The 27,944-nt window shown below is 41.8% G+C and overlaps 1 protein-coding gene and 2 long non-coding RNA genes across 5 annotated transcripts in view; 1 reads left to right on the top strand and 2 right to left on the bottom strand.

Annotated features, from left to right (window-relative positions):
* The window catches only part of SYNPR (synaptoporin), a 315,165-nt gene that overhangs the window by 181,358 nt on the left and 105,863 nt on the right, over positions 1 to 27,944 (top strand). For all 3 annotated transcript variants that reach the window (XM_058726300.1, XM_058726299.1, XM_058726301.1), the window contains one exon: positions 9,178 to 9,302. In XM_058726300.1, coding sequence (XP_058582283.1) covers positions 9,178 to 9,302 — 125 coding nt within the window. The remainder of the gene's footprint in view (positions 1 to 9,177; positions 9,303 to 27,944) is intronic.
* On the bottom strand, positions 988 to 7,939 carry LOC131509961 (uncharacterized). Its single transcript, XR_009260830.1, has 4 exons — positions 7,762 to 7,939; positions 7,082 to 7,242; positions 1,802 to 2,035; positions 988 to 1,553 (listed from the first exon to the last, which is right to left on the bottom strand). It is a non-coding gene; the product is annotated as an uncharacterized LOC131509961 (long non-coding RNA).
* On the bottom strand, positions 16,447 to 23,558 carry LOC131509962 (uncharacterized). The gene is made up of 3 exons (XR_009260831.1): positions 23,381 to 23,558; positions 17,061 to 17,106; positions 16,447 to 16,654 (listed from the first exon to the last, which is right to left on the bottom strand). It is a non-coding gene; the product is annotated as an uncharacterized LOC131509962 (long non-coding RNA).

Genomic DNA, 27,944 nt, shown 5'->3' with positions numbered 1-27,944 from the left:
CTCGTTCTGCACCAGAAACTAACTTGACAATATGTATTCTTCACTTCTCCGGGGCTACTGTTGTGGTGTAATCAGCTCCTATAAACAACTGTGTTCCCAGAAATGCTCTTCAGGGGTTCTTGGGACAAATGGCTCATCAGGCCAAGATAAATCATAAAAGGCGAAGGGGCAAGAGGGGTTCATCAAAGGAAGTGGAGGAGGGGAATTGGGTCCCTTCAAACCTATAAACTGTTGAATGATGACGATGTATGAAAGTGAGCAAGCCACCAGCCCTGCCGTGGCTAACAGGTAGGAGGGACTTGGGCAGTGAAATTGACAGAGCCTTACTCACAACAAGCTTTTGAAGTGTTCCTGTCATGCCAGACTCTGACTCCCTTCCCCTGGTGGCCTGTGATGCTGCAGGGGGAAGGTTTGGCTTGCTGAAACAAAATACATGAGCTACCACTGGCATCCATTATGATGATCAGGGCTTTGTCCTATGGATGCTTTCTTTAATCCTCATTTGGCTTTCTGAGTATCGGTGTGATGGAGAACACCTTAAAATGCCCATCACTGACATTTCTGTATTAGTCTTTCCAAAGCATGTGCTGGCCAAGAGAAACCCCTGTCACAGCCCTGGAAAAGTTGAGAAGGAGGAAGATAAACTTTAGAGAAAGGCAGATCTGAGTTCAAACCATGACTACTTTACGTACCAAAAACCAGTGTGACCTTGGGCATGCTGTTTAACCTCAGTTTTATCATCTATAAAATGAGGGATTGGGGGATTGTGTCTCTACTTCAGGGGATTGTTAAGAGGATTAAATACACCAATATAAATAATATACTTACTGAAGAGATGGGCACAGAGAACCAGATATAATTGTTTTATTGTTACAATTATCATCATAATGTTTACTACTGTTTTCAGTGCCAAAATACGGGTTTCTCTCATCTTCTCTTGCCCATTCATTTGTATATTCATTCACTTGGTAACATTGATGAGCCATGTATGATGTTTTGGTGCAGCAAGTGATATAAAGAAAACTGCGACATGGTCCTCTTGGCATGGGGTCTGTAGACCTTAGAGAAGTAAGACACTGCTGGTCTTCCAACCCTAGTCCGTCCCTGTCTCAGTCCACACTCTCCATGGCAACCACCACAAAGGCCGGTCTGAAATGCAAATTTGTCGTGCCTCTCCCCTGCTGAAATCCCAATCCCCTCATAAAATCCGGGTTTCTTCGCAATGACAGACTGTTTCTGTAAGGGCCAGATAGTGAATATGTTTGGCTTTGTGGACCAGGATCTATGTTGTCAGTATGCAATTCTACCGTTGTAGTGTAAAAACATGTATACATCCATGAATAGATGTGACTGGATATGGCTGGATTCGGCCCCGGGGGCTGTAGTTTTCTGATCCCTGCTAGATGGTCCCTGCCTACCTCTTGAATAGTCAACTCCTTTCTTCCCAGCTTGCAGTGTCTGCTCCAGCTGTGCCAACTGCACAGCCCAAATGTGCGTCACTTGCTCACTTGAGGCTCTTTCTTTGACTTGCTGCTGTCTCTACTTAGAACAGTCTTCTCCCGGGGCGCCTGGGTGGCGCAGTCGGTTAAGCGTCCGACTTCAGCCAGGTCACGATCTCGCGGTCCGTGAGTTCGAGCCCCGCGTCAGGCTCTGGGCTGATGGCTTGGAGCCTGGAGCCTGTTTCCGATTCTGTGTCTCCCTCTCTCTCTGCCCCTCCCCCGTTCATGCTCTGTCTCTCTCTGTCCCAAAAATAAAAAATGTTGAAAAAAAAAAATTAAAAAAAAAAAAAAAAAAAAAGAACACTCTTCTCCCTCTTACTTGGATAAATCTGGCATGCTCTCCTGATTTCTCCTTAGCTCTCCATTTCTGCAGACAGCTGGTCCTCATGTCTCCTCCAATCCTCTGCAAGCACATACCATATGTACCATAGAATATGTGCTATATTTTCCTCTAGTGTGTTCCAGTTACACAGTAAAACACTGTCAGAGTGCCTTTTCATTCAGTTGTCTGTATCTCCAGATAGACAGCAAGTTCCCTAGAGGTGGAGGAGAGAAACAGCTTTACTTAGTCAACAAGTATTTAGGGAGCACCTGCTTCATGCCAGGCCTTGTACAAGGTGGTAGAAATCCAGCAATAGACAAAGACAAGTGTATTACCTTTCCCCAAGGAAGTGGTCAAACGAAACACAAATAGGTGACTACATAATGCCAAAAATGACAGATTTTAGAACATCTGCTCACATAAAAACAAACAAGCAAACAAAGACAGGGAGTAATGTGGCCAGCCAGGGTGGGGGCTGAGGTCAGGAAGCCCACTCTGGATAATGTGGCCAAAGAAGACTTCCTCTTTACACAGTAGCTCAACTTATTTAGAGAGGGCTGGGGGGATGAGGGTGTGAAAAGCTTGAAGCTGAGAGGAATGAGATAAGGTGGGCCAGGAGGTACAATTCCTTTTAGTAAGGCAATCCTAGCACACTGCAGTGCCTGAAAAGTAATAGGCCCTTGGTCAGGGTTTGATAACTGTCTCAGTTGCGTTCCCCCAAAGCAGGTCCTGGGACAAGAAATTTGGCTCACAAAGTTTACTTGAGAGGCGATGCCAGGAAGCACAATGATGAGACATTGTGGAGGGACACCCACTATGGATATAAATGGGCAATGGGGACTCAATCCCAAAGGGCAGCCTCTGAAAAACTATGCTGAACACACCTCAGAGTTTCCCCACAGAGGTGGTTGTATCCACCAATTTCCATCCCAAATTGAAAATTGCAAGATGGCAGAGAATTCACTCGAAGGGACTTCCACCATGCCCCAGTCCCAAGGCTGAGCATATTCATGCCTCCTGAGAAAGTCCTCAGCAGTGAGGCTTGGGTGTTGGAGGGGGAAGACTTTGGGGTGGCACAGACCAGACTGTTCCCATGAAGCTGCACTGCAGGTGGCCTCTAGGGTGAGCTGAGGGGATATAGGCAAAGCATCAACCACCTCTGCTACAATAACTAAGTGAATAAATGAATGAAAGGGTGAATAATTGAAGTCGAGAAAAAAAGAGTGAAGTACTTACTATGCAGTAAGACCAAGGTGAGTGATATGAAGTAACAGGAAATATGAACGAAGAAGGGTGAATCAATGAAAGAAGCCCAAGGCTCTTGCTCCCAGGGAGCAAGGAAAGTCCCTTGGGAGCAGTGGTTTGCTGGAACACAGCTGACTGTGCAGCTCTCTTTTCAATCAAGTTTGGAGGTATTAGGAGGGTGGCTTGGAATTGGCCATAATGGGAGTTTTACACCATGGAAATTGGCAAATCAAATACTAGATGCCATTGCTTTATGCCCCAGAGATCTGATTGTCAGCACACATAGCTCAGTGGCAATATGAATACCAACACTTGGTTTCAATTTTCCAATCCCTTTCATACTAGTGTCCTTACTCTCACTTATTCTTCCAAGGTATCCTTCATGCCTGAGGTTGTGTATCAGGTCGTGGAAGATGTCCCCTCCCTAACTTTTCTGCAGACCACAGGTCCCTATGAGAGCCATTAATCAGCCTGATTTCCTATCCTCCTCCAACCTAGTGCTTTCAATTGTGCCTCACAAATTAACCAGAAGGATTAATAGCATCTTTCATTGGTATTCCTTGTGTGATTCAATTAGTTCCAAGGAGGGAACTGCTTGCCCTCTTTCCAGGGAACAAAACCTTTGGTATCATTAACTGTGCAAAGATATTCCTGCTATGGGTGATTTTGGTTTATGGATGCTTATTAAGCCAGAAAGTGCAAGGCAATGCTTCTGTCTCTTTCACCTGAATCTATTTCTAATCAGTCTGCATGCCAGGGAAATCTCTGCTGGTTAATTTTGTCCATTTAGAGAATAATTTTTTGTTGTTAGGAACAGAGCTGTAGATCATCCAAGACGGTAGTGAAATGAGAGTCCATTTCAGGAGATTTATTTCTGTCTCCTGAATTCAAGGGGAGTGAATGATTGGGCCAGTGGTTATGATATTGATTATCTTAGACTGTACCAGAGGGTGAGGTGTCTGCTTTGTTTGAGAATTGGAAGCTTGAGGGAAGATAGCAACACAGAGGTCTTGTAATTTCCCTTGGTTGGGTAAATGGACTTTTGCCCCAGGGTTATGACCCCAGTGTCTAGGAAGGTGAATAAGTAGGTTGCATTGCCAGAAAAAATGCAGTGTTAGCTGAGGATGAACACACGGAGCCCAGGGTTCAGAGAAATGACACGTGTGCATGTACACACACAAACTCCATGTTTTCACCTCTCTCATCAAGGTGCATGTAGTCACTGTAAAGTCAGGCTCAGATGGAAGTCTTTCTCTCTAGTCCCTTGCTCTCATCTCTTCCTGGCACCCCACATCCCCAGTCCCCTAATTCAGGCTCTTTCCTCTCCTCAGACTTGCAAGGCCCATGCCCACTTCTCATTCCATCATGGCCACATAACACAGTTTTCCCTCTTCCATCTCCCAGCATTAGTCTTGCAGAGTCAAGCATCTCCAAGACACAAACTTTCCTCTTGCTACTTGTAATGGTCTCTCAGAGAAACCGTTGTCAAGCTAAGGAAGTTTCTGTCTCTTCACATATTCCAAGAACCTCGTTCTAAAATTCTCCACCCTATCAAGGGTAAAAAGGAGGAAGGAAAGAGAGAGGGAGGGAGGGAGGGAGGGAGGGAAATAAGGAAGGAAGGAAGGAAGGGAAGGAGGGAGGGAGGGAGGGAGGGAGGAAGGAAGGTATGAGAAAGGAAGGAGGGAGGGAAAAGGAAGGGAAGAAAGGAGGAAGGGAGAGAGGGAGGGAAGGAAGGAAGGAAGGACGGACAGAAGGAAGGAGAACAAAGAGAGCACAAACCATCCATTCTGCTTGGCTAGTGAGCTTGCCATTCTGTGCCCATGAGACCCTCAAAAGACATGGAGAACCTCAGGCCACTAAAGCACCACGGTGCATTTCTGGGCAAAGACTAGAACATTTGACAGTTATCTCCCATCCAGATGGCCAGAAATTGTTCTCCCTGCTGTTGTAGAGCTAAGCAGAAGAATGTTGACTCAGGGAGTCCACACACCAGGATTCTGGTTCCAACTCTAGCTGAGTTGGGGAAGTGAACGTTCCTCTCGAGTTCTCTGTCTTCATGAGTGTAGTTCTAATAACAATAGTAATAAATAGTAATAGTAGCAGAGGAAGAAGGGGAAGGAGAAGGCACTTCAATGTTTGTTGAGGGCTGTGAGCCTGGTGCTTTACATATGTTCTTTTAGCTGAAGCACACAAAGTCATGTGAGGTGAATAGTATTATTCTCAGCCTCTTTCACTGGGCAGTTGCCACGCTGACCTCGCACTGTCCAGCTTTTCCTCTCTGGGGGTTTCACTTGAGAGGTTTTCTCTTCCCGGGGCACTCCCTTCCAATCCCCACCTCCTTTTTGCATGGCTTCCTCTCCATCCTCAGTGTCTTAGCTTACATGTGACTTTCCTCAGGTGTAACTCCCTGTCTAGAAGAGCTTCTTCCCCACAAAACACATAACACAATTTGTAGTTGTTTCATTTGTATATTCTCTCTGACTGTCTCCCCGATCCAGCTGTGGGCTCCCTAGTGGGCTTTCTTTGTCTTTTCTCCTTTTTAACTTTTTGTTCCCCACCGGCTGGCACCTAGCAAATGCACCATTAAACGTCTGCTGAATGAACCAATGGATTAGTTCTGATTTAGGAGAGGTAGGAACTGAGAGGTTTGGAGAAGTTAAATAACTTGCTCCATGTCAGACGGCTAGGAATTGAACTCAAACTCGGGTTCTGCCTGACTTCCAAAACCGCTCTGCCCAGCCACCTAGGGAGAAGTGGCTGGGCAGAACTCTGGGAGGGGAACCCGGAGAGCGTTTTCCGAATTCCCTCCCACTCTACATTTTTCTTCAACACTAAGGGAATTTTGACCCGCCAAAGAGCTTTCAGCCCCCTCTCCCCACTCTGTCTTGATGTATTCCAATTACAGAACTAGGCCCCTGGCTGATACACTCTAAAGGAGTTGATTTCACTCTCCCAAATATGGAATCAACCATGCCTGTAATACGTTATTCACTCGGCAGGATCTGACTCTCCCAGAGTTGTACAGACATTATCTGTTTAATCCTCACCAAACCCATGTGAATTTGATATCGGTCACACAGTATGATTTCCCTTTAATCAGTGACGAGTGGGGGGAAGGGAGAAAGTTAACCAGAAAGCCCATAGGTGTCATATTCAACTCAAATACAATGTCTTATGTTTTCAGAGCTCAATAGACATTAAAAGAAAAGATATTGGTGTGTGTGGTTTTAACAGTCTGACGCTTTCCTTCTATGCATCTAACATTTTGAATAGTTAAATACATAATTACCATTCCATGTTAAGTTCATTACATGGTAGTACTAATCATATCTTACTGTATATAAAGGACTTTAATGGAAGATGAAAATCCAAGGGTATTCCCTTATAACTATCAAGCACTGAAATTAACAGGACTTATCTTTAAGTCCCTTCAAGTCTAACTTGCTATTTGAAGCCATTATGCTATTCTGGGACATCTTTAATATAGAAATGGTAAGCTACACACACACACACACACACACACACACACACACCCCATTGTTGTTCATAGAAGATCATATCACATATGTTAATTGCTGGGCCCAATACCTAGCCCATAGTAGGCACTTAATAATGGCAAGAATGGCCAATTCCTCCTGACCTTTATGTGTACTAGTGTTGATTACACACTTGGGACCCTTACCCCATCGAAGTGCATATATATAGCTTCCACATAAATCTCTGCATGAATTGAAAGGGGCTGCACATAAATACATATTCCATCTCATTTAATCTCTCGGTGACTCAAGAAGATACACAGGATGTCTTACAGGTGAGGAAGCTTGGACAGGGAGAGACCTATCTCCATAGCCACACCACAGAGCTCCGGGCTCCGTTACTCCACTCTTTCTTCTGGAAGAAGTCTTACCAAAGGCAATATTCTGACATGGCACAAAGGGCAGAGACATCCAGGATTATATAATGCAACTTAGATTTAAGCACAGAGCAGTTAATATCACTTCCTCCTTATTCCTACCGACAGTAAGAGCTGACAGAAAGAGAGCATTCGGTCCTGAGAAGTGAGCAGATGCATGCCACAGGAATAAAACACATGTTCCCTTCAGCTGTGGTGTTCCGTGTGTACGAGCCCCAGCTTGCAATGGGGATTGCGGTAGCTTCTCAACGCCTCCTCAGATCCTACAGGCAAATTAGGAAGAGAAACAAAGCAAAACAGATCAGCATTTCTGGAGCGCTTGGATGCTGGGTCCCTGGGGCCGATGGTCATGTAGATTTAGCTAGGAAGTAAGTCTAAATTTCCTATTTTATGGCCTGGAACATCTTACTAAGGAGCTCATCCACATCTATTTACAGTAATAGCTTTCATTAACATCTATTGAGTACTTATCCTGTGCCAGGGTCTGTTTTAAATGCTTTACACAGATTAACACATATAAACATAGTTTTCTCCTACTACATCTACTGTTTATTTTGGTCAAGTTGTTTCCATTTTTAAAATACTGGTTTTAAAAACGAATCACTTAAAACTGCCACACACGGAAACAAAAATGGCCCACAAAATATTACTTTACCTTTGAAGGTTTTATCATTAACCAGTCTTTTCCTATTAAAGTTAGACGGCCAACTCAGACCAACAGCCCTGATACTCTTTCACCACCGAGTAAGACTGACATGGCAGGTGTTATTGATAATACTCACTTCGCCTTCTTCACTTTCTGAATAGACTTGGTGACATTGCCAGTTCCAGCAGCCTTCTTGTCCATGCAACTTTCTGTTTTATATGATGAATAGCAGAATGACCCAATGGAGTTGTTATCAGTGCTGTTTTACTGATGAGGAAACCAAAGCGTGGGGAAATGAAGCAACCTTTCCAAGGTCTCATTCCAGAGCCCATGCACTTAACCCTTAACAATAATTCTGTTTTCTGTGTAAAGTGGGCTAGCATTCCTAATGGGACCCCAGACCACCTAAAGAAGCTGAATTCCAAAATGAAAATAAAATAAATGGGAGTATTACAACATGAGGCATTGTTAAGTGCCCTTGATTGACTTTCTTTGGAAATGAGCAGGAAATACTTTTGAATTTAGCCAAACTAAGCAAAGTTGAGCATTTGCTTCTCATCTTAGGCCATCCTTAACCTCCCAGATATATATCTTCTTTCTTGAAGACTTCCCTGATTTCCTGCTCCTAATTTTTAGTACCTAATTTCCACAGATCCATGTTCTACCCCAAGATGGACTATGACATTAATTGGTAACCAGTTGAACCTTTTAATAGTTGACATAGAGCAACTAACACAGAGTTTTAACAACCAGGAAGGCTTTGAGGTTGACATATACTGAGATCTTGTGCTCTGAAATAGTGCGTATTAGATACTCACCTACTCTCCCTCAGCCCTTTAGGTCTTAAATTCTGGGGCTCCTGGGTGGATCAGTCATTTGAGCTACTGACTTCAGCTCAGGTCATGATCTCGCAGTTGGTGAATTCAGCCCCGCGTTGGACTCTGTGATGACAGCTCAGAGCGTGGAGCCTGCTTCTGATTCTGTCTCTCTCTCTCTCTCTGCCCCTCCACTGCTCATGCTCTGTCTCTCTCTCCCTCTCAAAAATAAATAAACATTTTAAAAAAATTAAATTCTTACTATGGCTTAAAAAAAAAAAACAACCTATATTACTCCAAAAAGATAAAACATGTTTATTGCAGAAGTTACAGGCAAGCAAATTAAAGCAAGGAGACATCTCGAATTCTTCCCACCTGGAGATATCTGTCATTAATTCCTTAGTGTGTAATTTTCCAGATCCTTTGATGTGAGATTACATCTCTACTTTCTGAGGCATGACAGCTCGTTACACAGTCAAACACGGGTATTTTCTCCTCCTGTTCAGTTTTTCTCCAAGCAAAGTTACACCAGTTTGCCGGACTAGTTTTTCAAACACCACCTCCGAGGTCCCCATCCTCCTCCTGGCTTCCATCTCCCAGCCTGAACCAAACACAATGCCACATTTCGGAAGAACGTAACCTCTCCCAATTCAGACACTGAACTCTGATTGATGTATTTCACTGGATTAGCATCCTTCCAATGACTCTCTTCTTTCTTGCTTCTTTGTTCTCCACAGCTTTTTGCGATCTTTGCATTTGCAACATGCGGTGGCTATTCCGGAGGCCTGCGGCTGAGTGTGGACTGTGCCAACAAGACGGAAAGTAACCTCAGCATTGACATAGCATTTGCCTACCCATTCAGGTAGGGAACGGTGGCTCGTGCTTATAGAGAAGGCACCTTCTTCTTTCTGTGGTTTCTCAAAAGATAAGCAGTTTTCTAGAGACTCAGGGGTTAACAGAGAGGAGTCTGTCTGAGCCCACAGAACACCCGAACAAGTAAATGCCCACCTGCCACCCCACTCGGGGAGGATTTGTGAGTCCTACTGACTCTTCTCCAAAACATTGATACTGTTGGCCCAGTATTCGGAGCTGTCAGTAAGAGACCTCAGATACACAATTCCCTCCTCCCCATGCTTATTTCCTATCTTAAGTTCTTCCGAATTCTCTCTAGGATTAGTGTCACCTCTAATTTCATGTTGACTGTGCAATCTTGGTTGATAATGCCTTTAATAATATTAATATCTAATATTGCTTCCGTCTGCCAGACGCTATACTTAGCTGCTTACTTGGTTATCTCATTCAGTCCTTTTGAAGGGAGGACAATTACTATCAGCGTTTACAAATGAGGAAAGTGAGGCACATACACATTTGCCCACATTCCTCAGCCAGTATGTGGCAGTCAAGGTTGAGCCTCCCTGGGTTGAGCCCAGATCTCCTATTTCTATTGCTATACTTAAATTGCCTGAGATCATTTTTTCAATCTCTTTATAAATTCAGTCTGAAAGGTACCTTGTATGTGTCTGGTAGATGACTGGACACCTACCAGGGCTTTTGCCACATTGGATATCCTGTGATTCTGACCCATATACCCAAGTGGATGAACTGAATTCAATTTTAAAATAATTTCTTTCTGTAAAACTCCCAAATACTTGGCACCAAATAACCGGTATTATTTTTTAAAACAACTTTCAGCACAATGTTTCGGAACACTCTCTTGTTCATTTCTATTTAACACACATTTATCGAGTAATCACCTTGTGCCAGACATGGTGCTGGCTCTGGAAGTACAGAGAAAAGTATAAATTGATGCCTGAAAACTCTTCTTAAATAGGAGAGTACAATGTTTTCCAAAATCTTTCCCATGGAGCCCTAGATATTTAATGTTTAATGAAGAAAAGAAGGAGGGAGGGAGAGAAAGGGTGAGGAATCATTTAAAAATTATGTGGTCAAATAAATTTACGAAATACTTCTTAGCACTCTGCTTTTCTAATGCCCATTTCGAATCACCAAGAGAAATACAATGTTTCCCAAATACATTTGACCGCAGACACCTTTTCTCACTGAGCATCTCAGAGGATCTGTATATCATGGAACACATCCTTGTTATATTGATTTAGTGGACTTTCCCTAGCCTAAAACAAAAGTGCCTCAGCTTAGAGGCAATGAATCATGGGAAGTGGCATTTATACCAACATACCAAAGGGTTTTTAAAAGTAGAACTGATAAATGTTGCAAACACCTGTGCTCAAGTAGACACTCTCCACACTAATAAGAGAGTGCAAAGCTCAGAAATACTAAGCACAGAACCCCTAGTAATTTGGTGTAAAGAGCTACACGTGTGAGTAGACATAAGGCTGAGTTGGGGGTATTTGACACTTCTAAGTTCTGGAGGAACTCCTTGGTTTATTAGGGAGAAAGGCTAAGCCACTGCACACTCACGGATCAGTATCTGGGATCTAGGATAGGAGATCAGAATGGCTGGTTTAGGAGAGGAGATAAGAACTACCAATGGCTGGGATCTAGCAGAGGAGAGAAGAAATGTCAATGGCTGCACAAGAGAGGTGGCACACATAGTAACATTAGTCGTGAAATTGTATGGTCTGCATTGCCTTCTACGGTGATTTCGTACCAAAAAAAAAAAAAGTGGTAGGAACAGATGACTTCAAGGTCCGTCGCTTAAGATTTGAACATCATTAGGTCACCAAACGTTAAACACAAGTCCTTCTGTCTCTCAAACTGGAAGAGAGTGATCAAGAGACCTGTTTAGACAGGAAAACAGGGCCTGGTTGTTTGGGCTTAGGAGGGTGGAGAGCAGGATCATGTTTAATTTCATGCAATCCTTGGCTAAGTGTACAATTTGAAAAGACACTTGAAGCAAACAGTTTCCAGTATTGGGCTTAATTTTCTTCCCAAGACATATTACCCTGGCCCAATAAAAGGCAACTGAAGAAATTGGATAAAAATGTTTATTGCCACCTATGAGCACAGTGGCCCTCTTATTTGAGATGTTTTTACTTGGCTTTTGAAACAAAGATGACCAACCATTATTTTTTCAGTAGCAGAAACTTTTCTTCCAAACACTACCTTGCCCAAAAGCTCTGTATATAAAACGGACAGGAGTCCCTGAGAAAGGTGAAGCAGTTTAAGAAAGGGGCTTGAACCATCCAGCTGGTCCTCCTTAGCCTTCTCCCTGCCACACACACAGCCCATCTCCTGCTGCAGAATCTCTAGTATCTCCTTAGAACCCTAGTCCCCTACAGGCATTATAAAAACCCACTGTTCTAGAAGAAAGCAAGAAAGCTTTCCCACTCCGTTTACCACATCTGTACAACATTTAGTGTCGACCAGTTAGGAATGGTGATTAGCCTACCCATCCCACAGAATGTCTTGCACTTTTGTCCCATCTGTGTCAATCTAGGAGATACACATACCATTCCAGAGAGACCCTGTTTTACTAGAGTTGCAAGTTCATTCATATATTTAGATGCTATAAAATGTTATGCCATGATCTTCTCAGGGAAGATGTCAATAGTGAGTGAACACATCTAGAATTTATACAGATTATTTTGACGTCATTTGTTTCAGAAGAAATTGGGTTAGCAAGGTGCTAATGATATAAATCATTAAAAGAGTTATTTTCTCCTAAAACTTTACAAGCCAATGCCAATGATTTGACCATAATCTTAGAAATAAAAGAAGAGATTCAGCAGCTTCTAACTCTTCAGTTTATTGCAAACACAAGGAAGACAATGAACTCTAAGGCCAAGTCTGTAAATGACAGAGCAAAAAGAGCTACTTCACTTACTTATCAGATTATCAGATGTGGGATGAAGTCAATTTAGAAAATGCTAGATAGGGGCACCTGGGTGGCTCAGTCAGTTAAGCATCCGACTCTTGGTTTTGGCTCAGGTCATGATCTCACAGTTTGTGAGATCAAGCACAGCATTGGGCTCTGCACTGACAGCATGGAGCCTGCTTGAGATTCTCTCTCTCTCTCTCTCTCTCTCTCTCTCTCAAAAAAAAATGCTAGATAATTTACAAAATATTCACGTGCTGCTTCTGTTAAATATGCCAAAGTATGTGACTCCTTTATACCACCACATGTACATATTTTTGATTCACATCAGAAGGAATTTACATTCAGCAGTATATCCTTTTACTATCATCCAACCTTCCTTTTGATTCATGATTAAAATGAGCAAGTAATAGCTATTTTCTCATCTACCATATGTGCTAGTTTGGTAAAATAACAACAACAATTTATTTGCTAATTTGGGAGGGGGGTCTGGATTTAAAATTTCTTGTACTTTCTTTATACACAGAAGTGTGAAGTAGAGTTTTTATTAGAAGGAATTTAATATATTTGCAGAAAGTGGAGTCAAAGAATGCTAATCAACACTCTGCATGGATACCCGATGCATGTCAAATGAAAGATAAAGGAGGTTAGAAGAGAGACTTTGGGGGCTATGGGAGAAAAGGTTTTCATGGCAAAGATGAGTTCTGATGGGTCTGAGTGATGAATGAATAAATATGCAAATACGTATCTCAAGCCCGCAATGCACCAAACACTGCTGGCCACCTTCATGTATATCCTGTAATCATTACACCAACCCGGTGAGGTAAGTTACCATTACTCTGCTTGAGAAGACTGAATGGAGAGAAATTTGGTCAGCATCACACAGAAAATCAATTGCAAATTTTTGGATTTCATATGATCTTCTAATGTGAATAAAAACTGAAGATAACAATGTTCAGACTGTTTGAAGCTTGGTGAGTAGAGCAAAAAATATGACAGAGAAAAGTGATAGAGATGGAAAGATAGTTTTGGGCAAGATTTTAGAACACGTTGAATTTTTAAGGAATTGAATTAGGGAGAAGGAGTTAATGATGATAAAAAGAGAATAATAGGGAAAATGATTTTGAAGCAGAGAATATAGATTTGAATTTGAACATGCATTTTGAGGTGTTTTCTATCCAGAAGTCTTGTGCTAAAAGCCCCATGTAAGGAGAGAGACATGAAGCCTGATTGGGGTTCTAAAGAGTCATCTTCATGCAGTGAAACGAAAGTCCTGAGAGAAGGGAGGTCACCAAGAGATGTAGGACCAGGAGCACAGGGCTCAGGCGTGGGGGATGCCCGTGCTTATAACAAATGAAGGAGGGGCGCCTGGGTGGCTCAGTCAGTTGAGCGTCCGACTCCAGCTCAGGTCATGATCTCACGGTCTGTGGGTTCGAGCCCCGCGTCGGTCTCTGTACTGACTGCTCAGAGCCTGGAGCCTGCTTCCAATCCTGTGTCTCCCTCTCTCTCTGCCCCTCCCCCACTCTCTCTTTGTCTCACTCTGTCTCTCAAAAGTAAATAAATGTAAAAAAAAATTTTTTTTAAATGAAGACGGAGACAAATGAATGAGGAAATCCAAAAGAGCCAAGTGCAGAGGAAGTGGGACAAAGTGTGTGCTTTACAGAAGGTAAGAAAATGTCATGCGTGCTACCAGTCAGCACAAGTAGGACCACTGAGTACTTCAGAAAGTAAAGGAGTGAAAACTATGAAAAGGCCAGTGGATATAACTAATGGTGGTGATTAAGGACTTTTCAGTAGAAAAGAAAAGCATACAAGGCTGTTGGAGAATGGGAAATAGAATTTGATGTTTTCCCTCAGACAAGGAAAGTGCAAAATTCTAAGGATTCTAACCATCTTACATTAAGCCTGCATGAGATGATGTTTGTGGAGAAAGCAAGTTGGTTAGCCACTTTCTCATAGAGAACTAATTACTGAAAGTAATTAGTTCATTTGATGACATGGTGATAAACTTCCTACTTTGCCTAGACAATAATAAGGTTTCCAGTGTATAGGAATCATTTGAGAACAACTGAATATAAAGAATAAAAGATTTATAATGACAAATCAATTATTATGTCACTTACATGTATTGAGATCCCCCAGCAAAATTTAAAATATTAAGTTTGCTGTCAATTTCAAGTTTTCTTGTAGATTGGAGGGAACTGATCATTGCTTTAGGTAGTTAACACGATTACCCTTGATTAATTTACCCTAAAGAAATAACCAGAGATATAGAGAAGGAAGTAGATACAAAGGTATTTATTGTTGAATTATTTTAAGTTCTTCAAAATTAGAAATAACTTATGTCTAAAGATAGGGAATCAGTTAAATAAATTGTGGGACATTCATAAAATGAAAGACATTAAAAGTCATTTTCTCTGGGGGCACCTGGGTGGCTTGGTCGGTTAAGCGTCTGACTTCGGCTCAGGTCATGATCTCACGGCCCGTGAGTTTGAGCCCCGCGTCGGGCTCTGTGCTGACAGCTCAGAGCCTGGAGCCTGTTTCAGATTCTGTGTCTCCCTCTGTCTCTGCCCCTCCCCTGTTCATGCTCTGTCTCTCTCTGTCTCAAAAATAAATAAACGTTGAAAAAAAAATTAAAAAAAAAAAAGTCATTTTCTCTGGGAATGCAAGCTGGTGCAGCCACTCTGAAAAACAGTATGGAGGTTCCTCAAAAAATTCAAAATAGAACTACCCTACGACCCAGCAATTGCACTACTAGGTATTTAGTACAGGGGGTACAGGTGTGCTGTTTCAAAGAGACATATGCACCCCCATGTTTATGGCAGTACTATCAACAATAGCCAAAGTATGGAAAGAGCCCAATGTCCATCGATGGATAAATGGATAAATAAGATGTGGTATATATATACAATGGAGTATTACTCAACAATCAGAAAGAATGAAATCTTGCCATTTGCAACTACGTGGATGGAACTGGAGGGTATTATGCTAAGCGAAATTAGTCAGAGAAAGACAAATATCATATGACTTCACTCATATGAGGACTTAAAGAGAGAAAACAGATGAACATAAGGGAAGGGAAGTGAAAATAATATAAAAACAGGGAGGGGGACAAAACATAAGAGACTCTTAAATATGCAGAACAAACGGAGGGTTCTGGAGGGGTTGTGGGAGGGGGGATGGGCTAAATGGGTAAGGGGCATTAAGGAATCTACTCCTGAAATCATTGTTGCACTATATGCTAACTAATTTGGATGTAAATTTTTAAAAAAATTAAATTAAAAAAAAAGTGATTTTCTCAAGTAACATGTTAAACATAGGTGAAATCCTCTAGCATTGTATAAAGTGACTAACCGGGATATAAAACTATACATATGTAATGGTTCTTTTTTTTTTTTTTTTTTTTTTTTTTTTTTTTTATTTTTTTATTTTTGGGACAGAGAGAGACAGAGCATGAACGGGGGAGGGGCAGAGAGAGAGGGAGACACAGAATCGGAAACAGGCTCCAGGCTCCGAGCCATCAGCCCAGAGCCTGACGCGGGGCTCGAACTCACGGACCGCGAGATCGTGACCTGGCTGAAGTCGGACGCTTAACCGACTGTGCCACCCAGGCGCCCTACATATGTAATGGTTCTAATTTACTTTTATTTTTTACTAGCTGGCTGTGGCAGATACTTCCCTGCCCATATCTCCTAGTCCCTCGCCATTCATCCCTATACCTTTCATTGAAAGCTTTTATGACTGTTAGAAGTCTTTCTGGGGACACAGAAACTTGTTTGGTCAGTATGCAGGACAGGTGAAAAATTCTGGGGAGTTGCTCTCTCCTGGAGCAGCCTTCATCCAATAATACATGTGAGTTGGAGGATAAATATCCCCATTACCTCACCTCTAAAGGGATACAACTCTAAGGCACGTTCCATACCATTTCTCAGAGGCACCCAGCAGGATAGCTCTGCCCATCATGGAAACCTGGTCAGTAACACACCTTTTATTACCTTCTTTCCCTTTCCTGTCTCAATTCGCCACTGCCTTATTGGCGTTTCCAGGGATGAAGCCTCCAGAAACAACTTGCACTCATATCTTGATCTCAGGTCTGCTTTGGGGCAATCCAGCCTAAGACACTAGTATTGCTGAATTGTGAACATTAAGGAACTTGGATGGATAGATGGATGGATGGATGGATAAAGATAGATCCCTATTTCCTGTCACTCTAAATTCATCTTGTATAATGTTGATCATGTGAAAACCAGCTTGGTTAGAAATCAGTACCTTTAGTTCAAAACATCTTCCCTTATGGTTTGTAGTTCAGATTTCATATATGAAGCCACAGTTGTTTTTCTCTGTTCATGGTATCTTAGCATACATGGTAGGTCTCTTCCAATTGGAAGTCATACTAGCATGGACTTTAACCTCAGTTACTGAAAAATAAATGATAGCTTAGATTTTGGAAATGATCCATAACACCTCCAAAATAAATTTTGTATGAGACATAGTCTATACTTTGTTAGTCCTCCCCAAATATGTTCTCTACATGTGGTGATTAACCGCACATCTTTTCTCATGGGATACCCAAATAACAAAAACTAAATCATATTTATGGAGATTATGTCATGATCATTGCATCAAAATATTAATTTGTTTCTTGGTGGTGAGATTATGAATGAATCAGATATTTTTTTTATACTTGCCACACTTTGCCGTGTGATTCTTCTTCTACAATATGATTTTATGACTTTTAATACTGTTAATCTACTGAAACAACATAGTGTAGCTTGAGCTATAAAGATGGACCGCCTAGGTTCAAATCCTGACTCTGATACTTACTGGCTATGTTTTGTTGAGAAAATTGCTTAGCATCTTTGTTTGTTATCTGTAAAACAAAGACAGTGTTACCCATTTCACAGTAAGTAGTTTGTATAAAGTGGGAAATACTTAAAATAAGGCCTGGAAATCAGTAATTTCTCTTTTAGTATATTATTTTTACTTTCAAGAAAGGAACTAAAAATAGCTAAAAAAGATCGTTTTTCTAGTTAATTAGCAACATTACCCCCAAGACAACAGAACAACCCTTTATTATATTTTACCCAGAATGGTAGCTTCCCTAACCCTCTCTCTCCCATATGCAAACATTAAAAAGTATGTACATATTTAACTGTTTCATATTAGCTTGTTTTTCTTTTTTTTTTATTTATTTTTTATTTATTTATTTTTCAATATATGAAATTTATTGTCAGATTGGTTTCCATACAACACCCAGTGCTCATCCCAAAAGGTGCCCTCCTCAATACCCATCACCCACCCTCCCCTCCCTCCCACCCCCCCATCAACCCTCAGTTTGTTCTCAGTTTTTAAGAGTCTCTTATGCTTTGGCTCTCTCCCACTCTAACCTCTTTTTTTTTTTTCTTCCCCTCCCCCATGGGTTTCTGTTAAGTTTCTCAGGATCCACATAAGAGTGAAACCATATGGTATCTGTCTTTCTCTGTATGGCTTATTTCACCTAGCATCACACTCTCCAGTTCCATCCACGTTACTACAAAGGGCCATATTTCGTTCTTTCTCATTGCCATGTAGTACTCCATTGTGTATATAAACCACAATTTCTTTATCCATTCATCAGCTGATGGACATTTAGGCTCTTTCCATAATATGGCTATTGTTGAGAGTGCTGCTATAAACATTGGGGTCCAAGTGCCCCTATGCATCAGTACTCCTGTATCCCTTGGGTAAATTCCTAGCAGTGCTATTGCTGGGTCATAGGGTAGGTCTATTTTTAATTTTCTGAGGAACCTCCACACTGCTTTCCAGAGTGGCTGCACCAATTTGCATTCCCACCAACAGTGCAAGAGGGTTCCCGTTTCTCCACATCCTCGCCAGCATCTACAGTCTCCTGATTTGCTCATTTTGGCCACTCTGACTGGTGTGAGGTGATATCCGAGTGTGGTTTTGATTTGTATTTCCCTGATGAGAAGCGACGTTGAGCAGCTTTTCATGTGCCTGCTGGCCATCCGGATGTCTTCTTTAGAGAAGTGTCTATTCATGTTTTCTGCCCATTTCTTCACTGGGTTATTTGTTTTTCGGGTGTGGAGTTTGGTGAGCTCTTTATAGATTTTGGATACTAGCCCTTTGTCCGATATGTCATTTGCAAATATCTTTTCCCATTCCATTGGTTGCCTTTTAGTTTTGTTGGTTGTTTCTTTTGCTGTGCAGAAGCTTTTTATCTTCATAAGGCCCCAGTAGTTCATTTTTGCTTTTAATTCCCTTGCCTTTGGGGATGTGTCGAGTAAGAGATTGCTACGGCTGAGGTCAGAGAGGTCTTTTCCTGCTTTCTCCTCTAGGGTTTTGATGGTTTCCTGTCTCACACTCAGGTCCTTTATCCATTTTGAGTTTATTTTTGTGAATGGTGTGAGAAAGTGGTCTAGTTTCAACCTTCTGCGTGTTGCTGTCCAGTTCTCCCAGCACCATTTATGAAAGAGACTGTCTTTTTTCCATTGGATGTTCTTTTCTGCTTTGTCAAAGATGAGTTGGCCATACGTTTGTGAGTCTAGTTCTGGGGTTTCTACTCTATTCCATTGGTCTATGTGTCTGTTTTTATGCCAATACCATGCTGTCTTGATGATGACAGCTTTGTAGTAGAGGCTAAAGTCTGGGATTGTGATGCCGCCTGCCTTGGTCTTCTTCTTCAAAATTACTTTGACTATTCGGGGCCTTTTGTGGTTCCATATGAATTTTAGGATTGCTTGTTCTAGTTTCGAGAAGAATGCTGGTGCAATTTTGATTGGGATTGCATTGAATGTGTAGATAGCTTTGGGTAGTATTGACATTTTGACAATATTTATTCTTCCAATCCATGAGCAGGGAATGTCTTTCCATTTCTTTATATCTTCTTCAATTTCCTTCATAAGCTTTCTATAGTTTTCAGCATACAGATCTTTTACATCTTTGGTGAGATTTATTCCTAGGTATTTTATGCTTCTTGGTGCAATTGTGAATGGGATCAGTTCCTTTATTTGTCTTTCTGTTGCTTCATTGTTAGTGTATAAGAATGCAACTGATTTCTGTACATTGATTTTGTATCCTGCAACTTTGCTGAATTCATGTATCAGTTCTAGCAGACTTTTGGTGGAGTCTATCAGATTTTCCATGTATAATATCATGTCATCTGCAAAAAGCGAAAGATTGACTTCATCTTTGCCAATTTGGATGCCTTTGATTTCCTTTTGTTGTCTGATTGCTGATGCTAGAACTTCCAACACTATGTTAAACAACAGTGGTGAGAGTGGGCATCCCTGTCGTGTTCCTGATCTCAGGGAAAAAGCTCTCAGTTTTTCCCCATTGAGGATGATGTTAGCTGTGGGCTTTTCATAAATGGCTTTTATGATGTTTAAGTATGTTCCTTCTATCCCAACTTTCTCGAGGGTTTTTATTAAGAAAGGGTGCTGGATTTTGTCAAAGGCCTTTTCTGCATCAATTGACAGGATCATATGGTTCTTATCTTTTCTTTTATTAATGTGATGTATCACGTTGATTGATTTGCGAATGTTGAACCAGCCCTGCATCCCAAGAATGAATCCCACTTGATCATGGTGAATAATTCTTTTTATATGCTGTTGGATTCGATTTGCTAGTATCTTATTGAGAATTTTTGCATCCATATTCATGAGGGATATTGACCTGTAGTTCTCTTTTTTTACTGGGTCTCTGTCTGGTTTAGGAATCAAAGTAATACTGGCTTCATAGAATGAGTCTGGAAGTTTTCCTTCCCTTTCTATTTCTTGGAATAGCTTGAGAAGGATAGTTATTATCTCTGCTTTAAACGTCTGGTAGAACTCCCCTGGGAAGCCATCTGGTCCTGGACTCTTCTGTCATTTAGAATAGAAGGAGAGATAAAGGTTTTCCCAAACAAACAAAAACTGAAGGAATTTGTCACCACTAAACCATCCCTACAAGAGATCCAAAGGGGGATCCTGTGAGACAAAGTACCAGAGACATCACTACAAGCATAAATCATACAGACATCACAATGACTCTAAACCTGTATCTTTCTATAATAACACTGAATGTAAATGGATTAAATGCGCCAACCAAAAGACATAGGGTATCAGAATGGATAAAAAAACAAGACCCATCTATTTGCTGTCTACAAGAGACTCATTTTAGATCTGAGGACACCTTTAGATTGAGAGTGAGGGGATGGAGAACTATTTATCATGCTACTGGAAGCCAAAAGAAAGCTGGAGTAGCCATACTTATATCAGACAAACTAGACTTTAAATTAAAGGCTGTAACAAGAGATGAAGAAGGGCATTATATAATAATTACAGGGTCTATCCACCAGGAAGAGCTAACAATTATAAATGTCTATGCACCAAATACCGGAGCCCCAAATATATAAAACAATTACTCATAAACATAAGCAACCTTATTGATAAGAATGTGGTCATTGCAGGGGACTTTAACACCCCACTTACAGAAATGGATAGATCATCTAGACACACTGTCAATAAAGAAACAAGAGCCCTGAATGACACATTGGATCAGATGGACTTGACAGATATATTTAGAACTCTGCATCCCAAAGCAACAGAATATACTTTCTTCTCGAGTGCACCTGGAACATTCTCCAAGATAGATCATATACTGGGTCACAAAACAGTCCTTCATAAGTATACAAGAATTGAAATTATACCATGCATACTTTCAGACCACAATGCTATGAAGCTTGAAATCAACCACAGGAAAAAGTCTGGAAAACCTCCAAAAGCATGGAGGTTAAAAAACACCCTACTACAGAATGAGTGGGTCAACCAGGCAATTAGAGAAGAAATTAAAAAATATATGGAAACAAACGAAAATGAAAATACAACAATCCAAACGCTTTGGGATGCAGCGAAGGCAGTCCTGAGAGGAAAATACATTGCAATCCAGGCCTATCTCAAGAAACAAGAAAAATCCCAAATACAAAATCTAACAGCACACCTAAAGGAAATAGAAGCAGAACAACAAAGGCAGCCTAAACCCAGCAGAAGAAGAGAAATAATAAAGATCAGAGCAGAAATAAACAATATAGAATCTAAAAAAAACTGTAGAGCAGATCAACGAAACCAAGAGTTGGTTTTTTTTTTTTTTTTAATTTTTTTTTCAACGTTTTTAATTTATTTTGGGGACAGAGAGAGACAGAGCATGAACGGGGGAGGGGCAGAGACAGAGGGAGACACAGAAGCGGAAACAGGCTCCAGGCTCTGAGCCATCAGCCCAGAGCCTGACGCGGGGCTCGAACTCACGGACCGCGAGATCGTGACCTGGCTGAAGTCGGACGCTTAACCGACTGCGCCACCCAGGCGCCCCAGGAGTTGGTTTTTTGAAAAAATAAACAAAATTGACAAACCTCTAGCCAGGCTTCTCAAAAAGAAAAAGGAGATGACCCAAATAGATAAAATCATGAATGAAAATGGAATGAGTACAACCAATCCCTCAGAGATACAAACAATTATCAGGGAATACTATGAAAAATTATATGCCAACAAATTGGACAACCTGGAAGAAATGGACAAATTCCTAAACACCCACACTCTTCCAAAACTCAATCAGGAGGAAATAGAAAGCTTGAACAGACCCATAACCAGCGAAGAAATTGAATCAGTTATCAAAAATCTCCCAACAAATAAGTTTATTAACTTGTTTTTACTCTTGTCTTTAATCCTATGTGGGTTGTCCTTGAAGGTATCATCAGATCTGTATTTTTTTTTTCTCATTAAACTAATGGGTAAATGAAGCCCTCCCAAAGTGACAGAAAGGACAGTGCTCAGTGACACTAGCACAGCCCTTCCAAGGTTGTGTGGCCTGAATGGGATGGGAGAATGAGATTCTGAGTCTGATCCTCATGATTCTTGAAAGGGAATTTGAAGAGGGGTCTTTGTATTGAGGGAAAGGCGAGCTGGGGTGCTCAGCTGGGCACTGGCTGCATAAGCCCTGTTCCCCGTTTATAAATGTAGCCACTTGCTCTGATTCTGCTATTCCTGTTTGGAACATGGGGACAGGTGGAGGTTGATGCCAGGATATCTGTGGAGTTTGGGCCATTACCTAGTAAAACTAGCTCTGTTGGGGGAAAAGCATTTTCTAAAATCCATACCCTAGAGCAGTGGTGATAAACTGTTCTTTTTACCAGAAGGGCCAATTTGGGGAAAATAAAAATGTTAAGGGCTGTAATGTTTTATTCCTTGTGTTCAGGAAATGCTGCATTTGCAATTACATTTAAGCATTTGTTTATTGTTTCTCATTATCAAAGGGTTTCACTCTTTTTGGCTAACATTTCAGAAAAACTTTATAACTACAGTATTTCATCATAATGTTGTGCATTAAAATAAATTTTGTGTGTGATGAGACCTGGTAGTTCTATGGGGCAGGGAGAGCTGGGGAGATTCGAGGGTGGTGTAGCTGAAGGATTAATAGTGTATCTCTAGCCAAACATCTGGCTTCAAATCTAAGCTGTGCCACCCAGCAAATGGGCAAGTTATAACTCCTCTGGGCTTAGGTTTCCTTATTGTAAGAAGGAAATAGTACTGGGGCACCTGGGTGGTGCAGTCGGTTAAGCGTCCAACTCTTGATCTCAGCTCAGGTCATGGTCTCACAGTTTGTGAGTTTGAGTCCCACATCAGGCTCTGCACTGATGTTGAAGAGCCTGCTTGGGGTTCTGTCTGTACTTCTCTCTGACCCTCCCCCACTTGTGCTCTCTCTCTCTCTTTCTCAAAATAAATAAACTTAAAAAAAATCTTTTTTAAAAAAAGAAGGAAATAGTACTTTCCTCTTAGAATGGTTGTGACCATTCAGTTAAGTCATACAAGCTACTTGTGCAACACAGAGTCTGGCACACATGAAGAGCTCACTGAATTATAGTGTCCTTGTTGTGGATATGATTCATAGTTTTATTAATAGAATGTAGTACAAGGACCTGGCACCAGAGTATAACTGTAGACCAAGGACAAGGACAGCCATATTTGGAGATTTCTGCAACAACACAAGAGCTGTCATTTGTAGGGACTGTCTGCAGAGAGCACATAAAATGGTGCAGTGGCTGCTGGCATGGAATAGGCCAAATGGAAAAATTAGCGAATGACAAATTACTCCACCCTCAGCCCACAATTCACCTCCCAGCCTGTGTAGATTGGAGCACTTGTGTTGCAACACTTCCCCACAGGTGAGTGGTGATGAGGACTTAGAAGGATGCCTTAGTTTGGGTTCTCCCAGAAGCATGCTGAGACAAAGATCTGTAGTTGTCTTGGCAGGTGATCCCTGGAAGCACCAGTGAAGCATGGAGAAGGGGAAGAAAAACAATAATGAGTAGATTTATGGGTAAGGTACCATAATTGGCAATTGAGGCAACTGAGACTTCCAGGAAAATACAGCTAACATCCTTCACAGTAATTCTGTCAGGCAAGTGAGGAGGTTGGGGTAATTATCTACCAACTCCTGTTGGCCATTGGTCAAAACTACTCCTGCAACTTCTGTTAATTCCCTGGAGCTTCTTGTGGACCAAGCATGCCCTGGCAGCCCAACTGAGCCTTCAAGCAGAGATCTCAGATGACTATGTTAGAAGACCATCACCTATAGAAACCCACAGAGATGTGGATGGGTGACCCATGGCTTCTAATAATAAAATTCTTTAATCATCTTTCCTACACCTGTGAATGACCCCATGTTGTATCATTTAGTCATTCTCTCAATAAATACTTATTAAGCACCTAAAGTGTGCAAGGCTGTGAACTATGTGGGCACATGGCATGTATTAGTGAAGTGGACATAGCCGTCTCCCCCATAAAATTTACAATTACATAGGGATGGGAGGAAGACATTAAAGATGTAGGCAAAGAATACACACACAGAAAGAGTAGTGTTAATTTGCAGGAAGAACATGAACATTGTATGGAGAAGTAAAATAAGTGTTGGTGGGATGGAGAGAGTTACAGACACCTATATATAGAATGATCCAGAAGGGCCTCCCTGAGGAGATGGCATTTCAGCCAGTAAAAAGAGAAGAGGAAATAATGTTCTAAGCAAAGGGAACAGCATGGGCAGGGCTGACAGGAAATTCAGAAGATAAAGGGGATAGAAGGAGGAGCCATGCTGTGTTAGATTAACAGGTTGGGGAAAACCTCCCTGAGAAGTGACATTGGAGTGCTGACCTGCAAGAATTGAGAGAGGGAGAGATCACGAGAGAGCTTGCCTCAAAGACCTGAGGGGTATATTCCTGGTAAGGGGAAGAGCAAGTGTAGAGGCCTGATGTCCCAGCATGAAGAGACTGAAAATCAACCAGAAGACCAGCCTTGCTGGGTTGGGATAAGGAGGAAGGAGGGAGGCAGGAGATGAACTTGAAGAAGCGGACAGAAGCCGGATCACATGAGGTCTTGTGGGATCATATGAAGAATTTGGATTTTATACAGAGTGAGATGTAAGTGTAGGTTTTGAGCAATAGAGCCATGCAGCTTTGTTTTTTAAAAGATCTTGCTTGTGGCTATGAAAATAGATAGTCTTAAGGGGGCAAGGGGCAGTGGTGAAACCAGGGAGGCCAGTTAGGAGACAGCTGCAGTCATCCAGGTGGTGGAGGCATGGACAGGGGCAGAGGCAGTGGAGAGGGTGCTATGTGTATGTAGCATCTCATATTTGCATGGCCATCCATGCCTCGCTTCCTATGGGAATATGCATCCAGAACCCAGCCCTGTGTCTTGTTTTTTCCCTGCTTTCTCCATCGCTTTTGCCAGTAATGTTGGATAGCATTTGGTCAGTATGGGGGCCGACTTCAGTCTTTTAAGTTTCTTGTCCTGACATTGGTTTAGGGGCACCTTTTGGGGCCATGAGTTTTCCAACACTGCATGAGAAAGTCAACCAGAACTTCCAACAACACACACATAGGCAGCTGGCTGCCTTAAGTGGAACCTTCCACAATCCCATTGAGACATGTTTACACCCACATTTATGAGAGCCATAGGAGATGTATGAAGTGGACAGCAGTTCTACTTCATGAAATACCATTGTAAACGAGTCATGGCCTATATCAGTCAAGATCCAGTCAGGAGAAGAGAGCTCATCCCCAGTGGCACAATTTTTAAAAGTTAAGGTAGGGAACTAGGTAGACGAGGACCAAGAAGCAATCCAGAGGTTAGCAACTGTGAGATGCCACCACCACCTCTAAGGCTAGAGCAGGGGATGGCAAGGTAAGGCTCTCGAGTCAAATTCAGCCAGTGCACTGCCTGTTTTCACATGGTATGTGAGCTGAGAACGGATTTTATATTTTTTAGTAATTCCAAAGCAGCAAGAGCAAGAGGGGGAGAGACTCCTTGGTTTCTCCTTTTCTGCTTTGCTCCAGGTTCTGAACGAGAGCCTGCCATTGGCTGCACCTAACTGGAAGCCAGTTGATAAGCAAATCAAGCCCCTGGCAAGGAGCAGGGCAGAGAACTGAGAACAGGCAATGACTAGCCCAGAGTTCCTCTTTGAAACTGTTTCCTCATCTACGAAAATGAGAAAACTGAATTAAAGCCTTTTTTAAACAGAGAATTAGACCCCTAATTCTACGAAAGTAGAAATATATTGACTGCATTTTTTAGGGGAACAGTCGTACTCGGACTTGGCCAGGAACCCCGATGATGCCCCTGCCACTGCTACTTCAGAGGGAGCAGAAGGAAAGGTGAAGATTCAACAAAATTACTTATACAGGTCTCTTTCTTTCAACCTCATAGGGCTTGCTCTGATATTTGTCCTATTTAGGTAAAATCTGAACAGACTTTTAAAGACCAGGACTGGGGCACGTATTAAGAATGATTGTAGGTTACGTAATCAAGGCTGTTGTTTCTGTTGAGCTCCCAGAGGGAGTTGACAAGCAGCGGAGATGAAATGAGTGTATGCTGAATGAGTCTTTTATGTAGTTCTTGGCCTCACTGTGTGTAATTTTACAGAGCAGGCATGGGGGAGTGTGGTGGGCAGAACCTCATTACCTGGGAGAAGCCCTATGCCCCAGAAGGATGTTAACATGGCTTTTTTCAAAGTTACAAAAATAAGTTCTGGTTCTTTCTTTTATCTGTTTTCCTTCCTAGAAGTAGAGACACAGAGACTGAGACTGAGGTGCTTAGAAAAGAACAAAGAAATTTGGCTATAGTAATAGCTAAGAAAGTCAGAAGGAAACATCCCACTCATATCTGTATGTGTGTCCTGTCCTTTGAAAATGTTCTGCCTGTTCCATGGCCCCATCAACCTCTGTCTCTGCTTTCTTCTTTCCTGGAAACAGAGAAATGTGAGAACATTCTTTGCATCCCCTGGAGCTATCAAGCTGGTGGCCAGAAGTCACATAATATACTTTACCAGGTCAAGCTGGTGTCAGTTGAGTGGTGGTGACCAGTGTTCCCTCTCCTTTCCCAGCCCCATCCATCCTTGAAAGAATGGCATTTTGTAAGCCAGGAGATGAATTGAATTGTCTGGGGGCCACAAGGTCAAACAAAAAGGAGCCACTTGCTCCAGCTGCCTGCTTGCAGGATGTTCTACAGTCGGAACAGGAAAGTAAAAGCCTCAGGGCCAAGGGTGTGAAGAAGTAACAACTGTAAGGCTGGGAGTTCCATTCCTGATTCCCCTTCCAGGGTCCAGCTGTGGGAAAGCAGAGGCCTGGACATGACTCAGGACATTAGGATGTCTCTTGATGTAGGTTCAGGGACCCCTTACCTGTGTCTGTATCATGTAGAAAGTTTGGAAGAAAGAAAGAAAGGAAAGAGAGAAAAAGAGAAAGAAAGAAAGAAAGAAAGAAAGAAAGAAAGAAAGAAAGAAAGAAAGAAAGAAAGAAAGAAAGAAAGAAAGAAAGAAAGAAAGAAAGAAAGAAGGAAAGAAAGAAAGAAAAAAGAAAGAAAGAAAGGGAAAGAAAGAAAGAAAAAAGAAAGAGAGGGAGGGAGGAAGGAAGGGAGATAAAAAGAGAAGAAAAGAAAGGGAGGGAGGAAGGGAGAAAGAGAAAGAAAAAGAGGAAGAGAGGGAGGGAGGGAGGAAGGAAGGGAGAAAAGAAAGAAAGAGAGGAAGAGAGGGACGGAGGGAGGAAGGAAGGGGGAAGGAAGGAAGGAAGGAAGGAAGGAAGGAAGGAAGGAAGGAGGGAAGGAAGAAAGGAAGGAAGGAAGGAAGGAAGGAAGGAAGAGAAAGAAAGGAAGGAAGGAAGGAAGGAAGGAAGGAAGGAAGGAAGGAAGGAAGAAAGAAAGAAAGAAAGAAAGAAAGGGAGGGAGGGAGGAAGGAAGGGAGAAAGAGAGAAAGAAAAAGAAAGAAAGAAAGAGAGGTAGGTTGGTGAAAATGGAGATTCTGAGATCCCACCACAGACCTACCTACTCAGCATTCCTGCCAGGTGAGCCCAGGATTGACATTTACTAAGTCCCCATGTGATTTTTAGACACACAGAAGTTGGAGAATTGGTGACCTAGGGAGAGATAGGTAGAGCTTCAGTTTGCAGTTGCCTAATATTTTGTGTTTTAACATTGATAGATTTTTTCCTAAAAATATTTGAGGTTACACTTTGGTTTAAGCAGACACTTGCCTTATTTATTGTACTTAGTATGATGAAATAGAAAAGGAAAGTTAGAGTAAATAAGCAAATGGATATTTCTATTTTCTGTTACTTCCAAATTTTCTGTTGGGGCATATATTACTCATAGAATAAAGAACAATAAATGACAAAAAAGCAAATGTGGCAAT

Source organism: Neofelis nebulosa, chromosome 4 (genome assembly GCF_028018385.1).
Source record: "Neofelis nebulosa isolate mNeoNeb1 chromosome 4, mNeoNeb1.pri, whole genome shotgun sequence".
NCBI classification, from domain to species: domain Eukaryota; kingdom Metazoa; phylum Chordata; class Mammalia; order Carnivora; family Felidae; genus Neofelis; species Neofelis nebulosa.
Note: the sequence above shows the minus strand (reverse complement) of the source record. Positions and strands in the feature narration are given on the sequence as shown.